We start from the raw sequence: 15470 nt of genomic DNA on the forward strand, positions 1-15470 counted from the left end.
GTCAAGAAACATCAGGAGTAACACGCAAATTTGGCCTTGGACTACAGAATGAAGCAGGGCAAAGGCATTCTACCAAGAGAACGCACTGGTCATAGCAAACACCCTCTTCCAACAACACAAGAGAAGACTCTACACATGAACATCACCAGATGGTTGGCACCAAAATCAGATTGATTATATTCTTTGCAGCCAAAGATGGAGAAGCTCTATACAGTCAGCAAAAACAAGACTGGGAGTTGATGGTGGCTCAGATCATGAACTCCTTATTGGCAAATTCAGACTGAAATTGGACAAAGTGGAGAAAAGCACTAGACCATTCAGGTATGACCTAAATCAAATCCCTTAGGACTACACAGTGGAAGTGAGAAATATATTTAAGGGGCTAGATCAAATAGACAGAGTGTCTGAGGAACGATGCATGGAATTTCATGGCATTGTACATGAGACAGGAATCAAGACAACCCACAAGGAAAAGAAATGAAAAAAAAATCCAAATGGCTGTCTGAGGAGGCCTTACAGATAGCTGTGAAAAGAAGGGAAGCAAAAGGCAAAGGAGAAAAGCAAAGATATACCCATTTGAATGCAAAGTTCTGAAGAATAGCAAGGAGAGATAAGAAAGCCTTCCTCAGCGATCAATGCAAAGAAATAGAGGAAAACAATAGAATGGAAAAGACTAGAGATCACTTCAAGAAAAGTAGAGCTACCAAGGGAATATTTCATGCAAAGACGAGCTCAATAAAGGACAGAAATGGTATGGACCTAAAAGAAGCAGAAGATATTAAGAAGAGGTGGCAAGAATACACAGAGGTACTGTATAGAAAAGATCTTCATGACCCTGATAATCATGATGGTGTGATCACTCACCTAGAGCCAGACATGCTGGAATGTGAAGTCAATGGGCCTTAGGAAGCATCACTATAAACAAAGCTAGTGGAGGTGATGGAATTCCATTTGAGCTATTTCAAATCCTGAAATATGATGCTGTGAAAATGCTGCACTCAATATGCCAGCAAATTTGGAAAACTCAGCAGTGTCCACAGGACTGGGAAAGGTCAGTTTTCATTGCAATCCCAAAGAAAGGCAGTGCCAAAGATTGCTCTAACTGCCACACAATTGCACTCATCTCACATGCTAGTAAAGTAATGCTAAAAATTCTCCAAGCCAGGCTTCAGCAATATGTGAATCATGAACTTCCAGATGATCAAGCAAGTTTTAGAAAAGGCAGAGGAACAAGAGATCATACTTCCAATATCTGATGGATTATCAAAAAAGCAAGAAATTCCAGAAAAACACCTACCTCTGCTCTAATGACTATGCAAATGCCCTTGACTGTGTGGATCACAATAAAATGTGGAAAATTTTGAAAGGGATGGGAATACCAGACCATCTGAATTGCCTCTTGAGAAACCTGTATGCAGGTCAGGAAGCAGCAGTTAGAACTGCACATGGAACAACAAACTGGCTTCAAACAGGAAAGGAGTATGTCAAGACTTTATATTGTCACCCTGCTTATTTAACTTCTATGCAGAGTACATCATGAAAAAGCTGGGCTGGGGGAAGCACAGGCTGGAATCAAGATTGCTGGGAGAAATATCAGTAGCCTCAGATATGCAGATGATGCCACCCTATTGCAGAAAGTGAAGAATAATAAAGTACATCTTGATGAAGGTGAAAGAGGAGAGATAAAAGTTGGCTTAAAGCTCAACATTTAGAAAACTAAGATCATGGAATGTGGTCCCATCACTTCATGGCCAATAGATGGCGAAACAGTGGAGACAGTGGTTGACTTGATTTTTCTAGGTTCCAAAATCACTGCAGATGGTGATTGTAGCCATGAAATTAAAAGATGTTTACACCTTGCAAGAAAAGTTGAGACCAATCTAGACAGCATATTGAAAAGCAGAGACATTACTATGTCAACAAAGGTCCGAGTAGTCAAGGCTATGGTTTTTCCAGTGGTCATGTATGGATGTGAGAGTTGGACTATAAAGAAAGCTGAGCCCCGAAGAATTGATGCTTTTGAACGGTGGTATTGGAGAAGACTCTTGAGTGTCCCTTGGACTGAAAGGAGATGCAACCAGTCCATCCTAAAGGAAATGAGTCCTGAATGTTCACTGGAAGGACTGATGCTGAAGCTGAAACTCCAGTACTTAGCCACCTGATGCAAAGAGCTGACTCATTTGAAAAGGCCCTGATGTTGGGTAAGATTGAGGGCAGGAGGAGAAGGGGATGACAGAAGATGAGACAGTTGGATGGTGTCACCAACCCAAAGAACATGAATATGTGTGGACTCCAGGAGTTGGTGATGGAGGCCTTGTGTGCTGCCTTTCACGGACTCACAAAGAGTTGAACATGACTGAGCAAATAAACTGAACTGAAGTTGAATATAGTGTCAGATTTCTTTCCTCTTTTTCTTTTGGTTTTCTTTGGTTTTGTTTTGATGGGTAGGATTTTTGTTTTTCCTTAGAAAATATTCTACTCTGAATGTTGAGTCTGAATTTTAAAGACACTTGAGTAATGTGTTGTTATAACTAGCTAGTCAACAACTTGATGCAATTAGATTTATTAGACTTTGCTCTCAATTTGTTCAGTTCAGTTCAGTCCTTCAGTTGTGTCCATCTCTTTGCAATGCCATAGACTGCAACATGCCAGGCTTCACTATCCATTGCCAACTCCCAGAAATTGCTCAAGCTCATGTACATCGACTTGGTGATGCTATCCAGCCACCTCATCATCTGTCTTCCGCTTCTCCTCTTGCCTTCAGTCTTTCATAATATCAGTGTCTTTTCCAATGAGTCAACATGTTTAGTATGCATTCAGTCTCTTTTAAAATCAACCAACAAGAATTAAATTCCTCTCTGTCCCCACTGCACTCCTAACTCTAGGCCAGAAACAAAACCTGCAGAGACTGAAGGCTGATTCCAGCACATTGCTGTGGAGAATTTGTTCCCACTATTTTTTTTGGGGGGGGAAATAAGATTAGTTTCTAACATTAAAATCAGTAGATTGTACAAAAAATATCCAAAATTCCGATTCTCTTGAAAACAAGGCCAACTGGCCTGCTTTCCAGCATGGGTGAAGTGGAGGAAAGGCTGCTCCCAGAGGTAAGGCCTGTGCTGCCCAGATTCCAACATGATCACCTACTCCTAGTATCATATCTACTGCCTCCTGGGGCCATGAGTTTGTGAGAACTAGACTTCTAGCTCTCTTAAGATAAAGACTACTTTTGTCTTGATCAACTTTGACTTTGAAGCCTTTAACCCAAAACCTAGCACACAGTTCTTCCTTGTATAGTTGTTGGATGATATAAAATATCTTGTGAATGCATATGAAATTTCTTCCAAAACAAATCATGCAATTGAAGTACTGCTCTGCCCTAAATCTTTGATGCAGCTTGGCATCATAGGTGCCCATATGTCTGCCACTAGACCCACTACGTAAACCAAGTTGTATATCCCTGGGCTGTCCCTGAAGTCTTCACTTTGCCATTTGACAACTTATCATCCTAGCAATGTCCTTGCCAACGAAGACAGCAATGCATATCTCACGAAGTGGCTAGGAAGATGACATGAAACCATGCATGTCGAGCATGACCCCTAGTATCCATTTTCATGATGTTCTTAGCAGTTTTTTCTCCAAGTAAGCAAGGTTTTCTGTCTTCTTAGATGTCCATGCAGATCAGTTTGATTTTCCAGCCAAGATTCAAGGAAGAGATTACAGTTCAATTCTCTGTATTCTGTGAAGCTTCAAAGTCCATTCATCAAGGACACTGATGAAGGTAAAGTTTTTATCGAGACCTTTGTATTTTTTTTTTTTCCAGATCTTTTAGTGGCCTGAAGGGGAAAACTAGGGCAGGTCAGAGCATATATAACTAAGGGCTCCCGGTCACCACTACATGTTAAGATCCCAAACTTTCCTGAGTACTTGTAACCAGGAAAGAAGCATGAAGTGGCTTGTGCTCCTCGGTCTGGTGGCCTTCTCAGAGTGCATAGTCAAGTAAGTATGGGGACTGTATGTCACATCATATTCCTTTCTCGGATTTTTCTTTTCATCTGATTATTCTTCCACCCATCAGGTTTAGAAGGGAATGGAATATTTCCCTGAGATTCTTAAAGTTCAACTCTTACTTATTGATAAGTAACTTGCTATAGGAACTGTGGATCCCAAGGTCTTGGTGTAGATTTGGGTTGCACAACACTTGGGGTCTAGTCATGTCATGACCTGTTGAAAATGCAACTCCTTGAAACTGTTCAGTGCACAGTCTATGCAGATGTTGATGTGGACCTGTGGAATAGCACTTTTCTACATGTTGTTCAACTGTCCTCTTTTTGCCCTGAGTGTTTCAGTGTGTACATGCCTAGGTCTACATCTATGTATCACTGTCATTTATCTCTCCATCTCTTTGGAAGTCACTGGGAGTCTATTTCTCTTTGTGTTGTTTGCTTTTAATTTTTCATTTGACTCTTACTTCCTTGTCAAGCCTCTGAATTTCCCATACTTGTTCCCTATATCTTGGATTCTTCTTTCAACTCTCTCTTCTATTTCAACTTGGAGAAAGATACACTGTTTTATATCTGACAAGCAGTGTGACCACAGCCAACTCAGAAACCTCTTGCATTTCAATTTTCTCCCTTGTAAAAGAGAACAAGAGTCTTCCTTCCTTGAGGTCCTTTGAGAAGGAATGAGTGGGATGGCAACAGCAATGCTAATGGCTGTCATTGTTGAGACTTCCTATTTATCAGGTACCTTATATCCATCACTTCACTTATCCCCAAGATATTCTATTTGGAGGGTTTGTATTGTTACATTCCACTATTTTGCCGAAGGGGACACTGAGACACCACGTGGTCATATGGCTTACCCAATATTGCAGAAAATAACCTGTATTCAAATCTATGTCTTTGCCATTGTATATGCATAAAATTCTGATAATAATGTGACTCATAAAAATGATTAGGAAACACACAGGGCCATTACAATGACAGTTATACCTTAACACTGACAGCTAATTGTAGCATCTTCTTTGTTTTCTTTGTCAAATGCTCCATGAAAGAATATCTCTAAGGAGAGTGAAGACCATGAGAAAAAACCCCAGTGGAAAAAAAATGCTGAACAATTTCTTGAAGGAGCATCCTTACAGACTGTCCCATATTTCTTTTCGTGGCTCAAATCTAACTACTCTCCCACTGAGGAACATCTGGGATGTGAGTATTTTGGGAGGATGGTGCTCCACAGCACCCTCTGGTGCTCTAGCTTAGCATGGGGCTCATCTGGAGGTGCCAGGTGGGATGTAGGGGTTGGGGTTCCTGCAGGAGGCCAAGACACTGGAAAACAGGGACCCCACCCAGGGGAGAAGGCACCCTCATCCTCAACTGTTGGTCTTGGTGACTGGGCCTGGCAATTACCAGGTGGCAGGTAAATATCCATTTCTGTGTCAAACATGTGTCATTAGTTTGAGGGTGATTGTTCCTTCTGAACTAAGTGAGCACCTCAGTTACAGATGAAGAGTGAATCATCACTGATCAAAAGGTAGAACCAACTGCAAAACAATTGTGAATCCCCAGGTAGCAGAATTCAGTTTCCACAGATGCAAGAATGACAGTAGGAAAAAGTTACTGAACCCATATTCTGTGTATGGCCATAAGAATCTAACACAGTGCTTACTGTTTTTAGATTAGAAAAGGGATTATTTTGTCTTCAAAAATGCCCATGTCAGCCTGAGAGATAGGCAGAGAGTAAATACATGTCAAATGAAAGTAAATACATGTCTGTGGTGTTGATTGGATGTGTTTTCTGAGTTTAGAGCGAGTGGCTGGGGTTGATCAAGAAGGACCTCCTGGAGAAACGAGTGCTAAGGCTTGGTTTGAAGAGATTACAGAGCTTCTCAAATGAAGGCACCAGGACTTCCCTGGGTTTCCAGCGGTCCTGGGAGCTCAGTGGTTATGCCTCTGGGCTTCCCATGCAGGAGATACCACTCCAACGCTTGGTCATAGAGTCAATATCCTGCATACAATACAGCACAGGAAAAATATATCAAATGCAGATACCTCTGTGACCAAAGTCTGTGAGCTGCACAGTGGTTAGAAAGTGGTCTCAAGAGATATGTGACACCCAGAGGGAGGCATCAGTGTGGGGATAGAGGGTAGCCAGTTCTAAACTAACCCACTCCCTCCTTTTCCCTGTAGTTGGTCTACATGGGTAACATCACCATTGGAACACCCCCTCAAGAATTCCAGGTTGTCTTTGATACAGGCTCATCTGACTTGTGGGTGCCCTCTGACTTTTGCACCAGTCCAGCCTGTTGTGAGTACAGACACCCCATACCCGGACCATCCTTCACTTGCCCTGCCGCCCTGTTTTCCACCCTTGGCACCTGATGACGCTCATCTCTTGTGTCTGCAGCTACACACATTAGGTTCAGACATCTTCAGTCTTCCACCTTCCGGCCTACCAATAAGACCTTCAGGATCATCTATGGATCTGGGAGAATGAAAGGAGTTGTTGCTCATGACACAGTTCGGGTAACAGTGTAACAAATGCTGAGTCAGGACTGGATATGAGGTGACCACTGCTTGCAAAACAGATGCAGGACCATCTGGCAGGACGCTTCCTAGCCTAACTCCCATCTTATCCATAGGATCATGTCTCTGGGGTTGCAGTGCCCATAGTGACACACGAGCAAACAAATTAACTAACCCAGAGTGTGGATTGAGGTGTGGACTTGCAGTTCCTCTGCCCATGAGCAGTTCAAGGTTCATTTAGCTGGGAGTGAGAAGGGATAAAAGCACCCACTTTTATATTAACAGACCGTTCCCACCACTTTCCGGTGATAACTGGTTTAATTCTGCAACAACCCCACAAAGCAGTTTCTCTGATTAGCTCACATGACATATGAGGAAACTGAGGTCCAGACAACAAGGGCCTTGCTGAGAGCACATATGCGATAAAAGGTGGAGTTAGGCTGGCTTTTCAGGACTTAAGTTGCTGTGGGGTGTTTGGGGACAGGATAAAACTTACCTGGGGACCCTGGGTGCAGTCAAGGGCTTCAGGTATCCAAAGTGGGAAACTGGAGGCCTGAGAAGTCAAGAGGCCTGATAAATGAGTTCTCACTCTAGAGGACCCTTGAGAATCTAATAAATCTATGGCTTGCCTCCCCCAAAATTCTTGAGTAGTTCCCCTCTCTCTTTCTCTCTCATACTCACTCACACAAATACACACATATCCCCAAAACTGAATTCCCCAGGCAGTAATTTCATAGAACACTGAAAGCAAGATTGTGTTTTCAGCTTCTGTCTTCCTGGACAGATGCAGAATCCACAGTACCTTACAGAGAATGCAGTCCATTCCTGTCATTAGGTAACAGTGATGGCAAAGAGCAGGCTATCTTATTCTAGATTGTGTTGTGGCACCATATGGGTGGCACCAATGGGACCTGGCGTTACTCTTGGTTGCCCCTCCTGTACAGAAGCCACGAGGCCAATTTGACTCACTCAGGTGGTGTTTTTCAGAGGGGCAGATGTTTTAAAATTCACAGCCTCTCTCAAATAGAACCCAAATTCCCCTTCCACCTTGCTCTAACTGTCTGCAGGCAAACAAAGACAGAGCCCAGCCTCAATTCTTCCCTGAGGATCTAATGGCAATGCACTCCAGCCCAGTCATAGCCCCACTTTACATATCTGTAAGTGGGAACACGCTTCTCTCCCACAGATTGGGGATCTTGTAAGTACTGACCAGCCGTTCGGCCTAAGCGTGGCGGAATACGGGTTGGAGCGCAGAAGATTTGATGGCATCTTGGGCTTGAACTACCCCAACCTATCCTGCTCTGGGGCCATCCCCATCTTTGACAAGCTGAAGAATCAAGGTGCCATTTCTGAGCCTGTTTTTGCCTTCTACTTGAGCAAGTAAGTCTGAGATGGACAATTGCTTTCTATACATTATCTGTAAGATGCTTTCAGTTGCACAAAACTTATAGAACACTTGATAAAGAAGTATCCTGAGATAATATAACCAAGGATAACTATGGCCCCAGGGCCCTACCTGCCTTCAGCACTGGCTTTTATAAGTTAAATATTTTTGGAAAACAACCCTACTCCTGGGCTCAAGACCAGTAACTTGGTCTAGCAGGGTGAGTTTTGAGGGAGGCTAATGGAAGGCAACAGGAAACAAGTTGGAGGAAAAAGCAATAAGATTTGCTTATGAATTTTATAAGGAAGGAAGGAGAAGGGTGGTGGATATCTTTCCTTCCTCATTAGTGCTTCACTGGCAGCCCAGGACCAGCTAAACAATTTGTGGAGCCAGTGAGAAATGAAAGTGTGGGACACAAAAGTGTGGGACCCCTTGTTCAAGAAATATTAGGCATTTCAAGACAGGGAGAGCAGAGGTGCGGTCCCTTCTGAGTGTGGGGCCCTTTGGACAGTGTAGGTCACAGGCCAGTGGAGCCAACTCTGGGTGACTGAACCCACACCCTTAGAATTCTCAGGCCTTGATTTTCCTGAAAAATGACAAGGTGGACCCGAGGAAAGCCAAAACACTTTAGCAGCCTGTCCTCTGAGGGTGTCTGAGCACTCAGGTCGCCGGAGGTCCAGGGCGTCTTCAGAAGACATAGGGGATGGAGCTCAGACAAGTGATTCAGCTTCTAACCTCCTCTGTGCCACTCATGAGATGGTAACAGACTTCAGTCTGGATCTCAATCTCTCCTAGACGCTATTTCTGCATCTGTACATGGGGACCTTATTAGGGTGTTCATCGTTGGATAAGCACAGCTCTAAGACAGTGCTGTTGTTACAGTCTTCCAAGGACCCCTCCCCCCTTTTCTCTCTACAGAGACAAGAGAGAGGGCAGTGTGGTGATGTTTGGTGGGGTGGACCACCGCTACTACAAGGGAGAGCTCAACTGGGTACCACTGATTCGAGCAGGTGACTGGAGTGTACACGTAGACTGGTAAGCCTCTCCCTCTGAGGGTCAGCCCAAGTGATGCTCCCACTACTGTACATGGACACAGGCAGACACACATAAATGCATTCTCAGATACACAGTCACACAGATATATACACCACCCACAACGACACAGACAGACACACAGACACTTGGAAACATACAAGCAGACACATATAAACCTACACAGAGATACATAAAAACATGCATAGCTAGTCAGAGACACACAAGCACACACAGAGACACATAGAAACACACATACAAACTAACACACAAGCACATAAATACACAAACAACCCATGGGTTCATAATCCCTGGTCTTCTGAGCAAGGCTCTGACCAGGGTCCTAAAAGGGTCTAGATAGGTCTGTGCAGCTGGGAGAGGGCTGCACCCACTGCCCTTTGAGGTGGGGAGCACGGTTAGAGGGTTCTACAGTGTGGTGAACAGAAGATCAGGGAGAATTTCACCAGCCTGAACAGAGTTATGATAAGATGACCGACTGTCCAGGGCTACCTAGGACATAGGAACTTCTCAGTACAGATAAATGTCATTTTAAAAACAGGGAAAGTCCTGAGAAAATTGGGAAAACTGGTCTTCTTAGGGAGCAGCTACCCAGCAGTGGAGAGAGGTTGGCTGCAGTATTAAGACGTGAAAGCAACTAATAAAAAAGGCACCTCATGTTCATGGGCACACAGTGGGACAGGGGCTATAACAGAGAATCAAGAAGGTGGGATCCAGGAGTGACCTGAGGACAAGAGGTATAATTGATAGGATTCTGTGTGATACCCTCAGACAAAATCTGTTCTCTCCTTTGGAGTTTCTGTGGGCCAGTCATGTATTTCCTGGAGAAGGTCTCAGGGTCTGAGCTGGTTGTAGGAGCAGTGCTGGGAGACACCCTCTCCCAGAGGAGCCCCTCTCTCCCCCTACTATGAGAATCTGCTGCCCCTGCAAATCTCCATCTTCACTCTGTGTGTGAGCTGTTATTTGTTCCCCACCAGATACAGCTCTCTGGAGGTTTCTTATTATTTTCTCGGTCTTCATTTACTCATTGAACAGATAAGCATTGGGCATCCACTGTGTGTCAGGCACTTTAGGAAGGCAATGAAAGGTTGTTGTTGAATCATGCAAAGACGTGGGGATTCTTGGCCCCAAAGGAGAAGAATTCAATTCGGGGCCAGAGACGGGGCTTGATCACTCAGAGGTTTTGTGTAATAAAGTTTTATTAAAGTATAAAGGAGATAGAGAAAGCTTCTGACATAGGCATCAGAAGGGGGCAGAAAGAGTGCCCCCCTGCTAGTCTTCAGCTGGATGTTACATAGTCACTAGCAGTCTGTTAATGAAAGAAAGGAATGTCTTAAAACTCAGAATGGCACTAGGCCCCTCACCCATAAGATGCATTTTGGGATAATCTTGGCACCAAATGGTTCATCCTGGGCCATAAAATGATTAACATGAATCTTGAAGAAGGGTAGATCACCATACAAATAGTTTCATTTACATAGATTAGGGGAACAATATCTGAGTATAATGTACTGGTTTGTCAAGTAGGTTCTGAGACAAAGGAGGAACAGACTTGAAGACAGACTTTGGGGTAAATGTATAGTACATTAGCATAGCTTAAGATAAACATTTCCATAAGAAGAAGGCATTGGTTATCTCTAGGTTTGAGAATAGTTAACTTCAGGTGAAACCGGGTGTCATTATGGCAACACAGTATTTTAAGAGAAACCTCCTTTTAAATTTATATAGAGAAGGAAAAAATATCGCTAGTTTGTTTCCTCCTGCCGCTTAACAGAGATGAAAATGTCTGACACTTGCAGGCTATTTCCTCGGTTTGGAGACCCCTGGCCTTCCTGCCTGTTACCCTCTCAGTAAGGAGAATAAAACTCTCCCTCACATCTAAGAAGGCAGATGTACATGAAGTGACTCGCCTACATAGTGAATTATGACTTTGGTACATGCTAGACATGAGGAGGAGAAGGCAATGACAACCCACTAAAGTACTTTGCCTGGAAAATCCCAGAGACAGCAAAGCCTGGTGGGCTGCTCTTTATGAGGTCACACAGAGTCGGACATGACTGAAGTGAATTAGCAGCAGCACCAGGAGCAGTCATGAGGAAGGGTCTACAGAGAGTGACAAAGACAAGAGACTGATAAACACCAGGGAAAAGACTTCCAGAAAACAATACAATTAAGCTGGAATCTGGAAGATGAGAAGAAATTTGCTAGTCAAAGGGGAGTGCAGTCTTCTAGGAAGGAAGACCAGCTTGTGTCAAGGTGAAAAAGATCCTGGTGTATTCAAGTACTACATTTGAGGATGTCAGGAAAGGTGCTATGTCGAGAGCAAAGGAAAAGAGGGCAAGAGACAAAGGGCTGTTTACGAGACAATTGGGAAGGGGGCAAATCTGGGGAGACTCAGAGTGACCTTGATGCCTGCTTTCTTCCATTGTCTCTCAGCATCACCATGAAGAGAGAGGTTATCGCTTGTTCTGATGGCTGCGCGGCCCTTGTGGATACTGGGACATCACTTATCCAAGGCCCAGGAAGAGTGATCGATAACATACACAAGCTCATTGGCGCCACGCCACGGGGTTCCAAGGTGAAGGGTCATGCCGCAGGGTCACTCCCAGTCTCCACACACAACAAGGATCACCATGTCCAACCTCTAACCCTCTCTCTCTAACAGCATTACGTTTCATGTTCTGCGGTCAATACTCTGCCCTCTATTATCTTCACCATCAATGGCGTCAACTACCCAGTGCCAGCTCAAGCCTACATCCTCAAGGTGAGGGGAAAATACTGATGGTTGGTTCTCAAATTGGAGCTTGCAGGAACCCTTGGGCTGCTGCTGGAAGGAGGGTGCCCTCTGGAGGCCATGTCACACCATTGCAGATGCTGCTGAGCCCTGTGGCTGGGCCAGTGCCTCCCACAAAACCAATCACTGTATGGGACATCGATCTTCCTGAAATAAATGTGGAGAGGCCACATCATATGGCATGGTGGGAGTCAGGGAGAGGGGAACACTAAGGTCCTCAGTCCTCAAAGAGCGTCAATTCAATCTGAACCCGTAGATGCATGAACATGAAATTCAGCTCTCGCAGTCCCTGAAATGGGCCATGTTATAAGGAGAATGGCTGTGGACCATCCCAGTGTGATGTCCCAGCATAAGTTAACAGTCTGCCTTCCCTTCTCAAGATTTTTCTGGTTTGAATGATAAATTACATGCTCAACCTAGTCCTCACCTGCATCTTCCCCTTACTCTGGACAGGTGCCTCCTTTGTCAGTTGGGATACCCGACCCCTCTGTGGGGAGGTTGGATAATAAGGTGAATAAAGGGTGCCCAGTGACTGCTCAGCCCTAGCACAGAGAGGAGGCTTCATGTCAGCTCCCTGGGAGAGTTCAGAGCAGGCTGATGGACTCAAAGAAGGCTTTGAGGAAGAGAGGGAATTTCAGGAATTCTAAAATGACAAAGTCATTGAGCCATTTTGAGGGTTGCTTGGTTTAGGCAAAAGTGCACTGGATTCTATGCAAATGGCATCTCAAGGTGGTCTGCACTAAGGCACTGCGGAATTACTAGGGGTGATGAGGGCTACGGACTGACCAGTGGAGATGGGGAACCAGAATACATTACCCACCTAAGCCTGGAGTGGCCAAAGAGGGTGAGTGTGGGCCGAAGGAGGCTTCTCAGAGTTCCTGAGTTAAGTCTTCAAGAACATGTTGTGGGCACTGCCCTATTTAAGATGGATAGCCAACATCAAGTTACTTTGTAGCACAAGGAACTCCACTCAGTTATATGACAGCCTGGATGGGAGGGGTATCTTTGGGACCAGGATACCTCAATACATACGGTTGAGTCCCTTTATTATCCACCTGAAACTCAGAATATTGTTAATCAGCTATACTCAATACAAAATAAAGTTTTTTAATAAAGTATGGATTGTGGGGATTCACGAGGAGAACCAGCATTCTCTGCAGAGAAAACAAGGAGCAGGAATCAGAATGAAAGAATCAGGGAGTGAGGGGATCTATGGACACACTTATTCTTTTCTAAATAATTATTTGAAGTGTGGCTAATCTTCAGTGTTGCGTTAAATTCTGCTGCACAACAATGTGACTCAGTTATACACATAAAAATATATTATTTTCTTATTGTTTTTCATGTGGTTTACCACTGAATATTGAATATAATTCCTGATGCTCTACAATAGGACTTTGTTGTTTTTCATTCCTCTGTTTCACCAACTCCCAGTTCTCCACTCACCGCACCCTTCCTCATGACAACCTGATGTCTTGGCCCTCTTTGGTTTTGGATGAACTCTCATATCCCTTGCTGCTGAGAAAACCCCTTCATACTTACTAAAAGAGGGAAATAAAGAATTTTGCTGGGTCTGGATATTGGGGGAGAGTCACCGGTAAGGGCTCATGCTGACTGGTGTGTGTCTCTGACTCCCCCAGGATTCTAGAGGCTACTGCTATACCACCTTTAAAGAGCAAAGAGTGAGGAGATCTACAGAGAGCTGGTTACTGGGTGACGTCTTCCTGAGGCTGTATTTCTCAGTCTTTGATCGAGGAAATGACAGGATTGGCCTGGCACCGGCAGTGTAAATGCTTTGAGTGGTTCAGGAATCAATAAGGCCGCTCCTAACACACAGTCACTCACACTTTGGGCACTCCTGACCAGGATGCTGGTGAACTGTATTTGGTGGTTTGTACACCCTATTCTCAGTAAAGAATAAAGGGTTTCACTCTAATTGGTGCTGAAACAAATGTTGCCTCTGTTTGTGTTTGGGTGTGAAGGATCTAGAACCAAGTCTGAATCAAAATTGAGAGGAGCCCTACTCCAACTGGCTTCAAGGAACAGGGAGATTCATGGAAATGATTCTGGGAATCCAGGATACAAAAATCAGAGCAAATACAAAGATCTCAGTGACTGGACCCAAGAAATCCGAAGGCATCAATTCTCTCTCATCCTCACTATTTCTCTTTGGTCTACTTTGATGGTGTTAGCCTGGCAACTATTTTCCTTTAGGCTTCTACACCTAGTGAGGGAGTTCAAGCTACCTGCCCTAGGGTTTTAAATCCTGAAGGCATCACCTAGTAAGGAAAAAAGTTTGCAGACATCAGAGTTCAAGGGTGTTCTCTGAATCACCCACCTCAGTTCACATGTACAGCCCTAGATCAGCCATCCTGGCAGGGACATGGGGTCTTATGACTGGCTTTACATGGTCTTTGTCCCTGACCCAGCAGCACACATGATTGTCAATATCCTCCAGAACTACATGACTGAAGCTGGGGAGAGGCAGCCACAAGGATAGCAACTGGTAGATGGTCTAGGCCATAGACGAGTTTGTGATGACCCACGAACTTCACCACCACCTCATTCAGAGAAATTATAAGGGGTAATGAAATAGACTCTTTTCATCCTATCTCAGACAAACTTATCACTGGGCTTCTCCTCCACGGGACTTTTGGGTGAGGTACTTCATGCAGAGCTGGTTCCCTCTTGTTCCCACACCCCAGCCACCAGCTCTCTGCCACATATTCCTGCTCTGTCCTTTCCAATCCCACTTGGTAAGTGGTGGTGGGCCCAGTGGATCCCTGAGCCATATCCCTCCTCAAGGGCCCAGAATGCCCCTTCCTTGGCCTCCAATGCTGCTGGGGAGAATGCAACGCATGTATCGGGGGACCCAGGGTACACAGAGCCTTCAGCCTTTCTGAGCTTCCTCCAGGGGTGGAGCTACAAACTATTTGCTTGGAGCTGCTATGGTTAGGCACCTTTGCAGTGGAAGCATCCTTTCTTTCCTCCTGTACACCTCAGTACATTCCTCAGCTAAGACAGCAATGGTCAGAGGTTGATTTGCTTTCAGATTGACTGGTTTGATCTCCTTGGTTTATAAGGGACTCTCAAGAATCTTCTCAAGCACCACAGTTCAAAAGCTCAATTCTTTGGCATTCACCCTTTCGTATGGTTCAGATCGCTCATCTGTACATGATTACTGGAAAAATCATAGTTTTGACACTACAGACCTCTGTAGCAAAGTGAGTCTCTGCTTTTTAATACACTGTGCAGGTTTTTCATAGCCTTTCTTCCTTCCAAGAAGCAAGTGTCTTTTATTTTTGGGCTGCAGTCAAGGTCCATTGTGGTTTTGGAGCCCAAGAAAATAAAATCTGCCACTGTTTCCACGTTTTCCTCATCTATATGCCATGATGCGGTGGGACCAGATGCCATGAATGTTGAGTATATTTTTGTGAAGAGTGTTTTGAATGAGTTTTAAGCCAGTTTTTGCATCTCCTCTCATCAAGAGGCTTTTTAGTTCCTCTCTACTTTCTGCCATTAGGACAGTGTCATCTTCATATCTGTGGATGTTGATATTTCTCCCAGCAATCTTTATTCCATCTTGGGATTTATGCAGTCCAACATATCGAATGATGTATCCTATATAGAAGTTAAACAACCAGAGTGAGAACCTTGTCATGCTTCTTTCCCAGTTTTAAATCTGTCAGTTGTGTTGTGTCTGATTCTAACTGCGGCTTTT

General features: G+C 44.3%; 1 protein-coding gene across 1 annotated transcript; it reads left to right on the forward strand.

Moving 5' to 3' along the window:
- Positions 1–3895: 3895 nt before the first annotated feature.
- LOC129653645 (pregnancy-associated glycoprotein 1-like) lies at positions 3896–13539 on the forward strand. Its single transcript, XM_055583382.1, has 9 exons — positions 3896–3996; positions 5054–5204; positions 6186–6303; positions 6403–6521; positions 7708–7901; positions 8824–8940; positions 11392–11533; positions 11621–11719; positions 13390–13539. Exons 1-9 carry the CDS (start codon positions 3896–3898, stop codon positions 13537–13539), a joined length of 1191 nt encoding a protein of 396 aa, XP_055439357.1.
- The last annotated feature ends 1931 nt before the right edge of the window (positions 13540–15470 follow it).

Source organism: Bubalus kerabau, chromosome 5 (genome assembly GCF_029407905.1).
Source record: "Bubalus kerabau isolate K-KA32 ecotype Philippines breed swamp buffalo chromosome 5, PCC_UOA_SB_1v2, whole genome shotgun sequence".
NCBI lineage: Eukaryota > Metazoa > Chordata > Mammalia > Artiodactyla > Bovidae > Bubalus > Bubalus kerabau.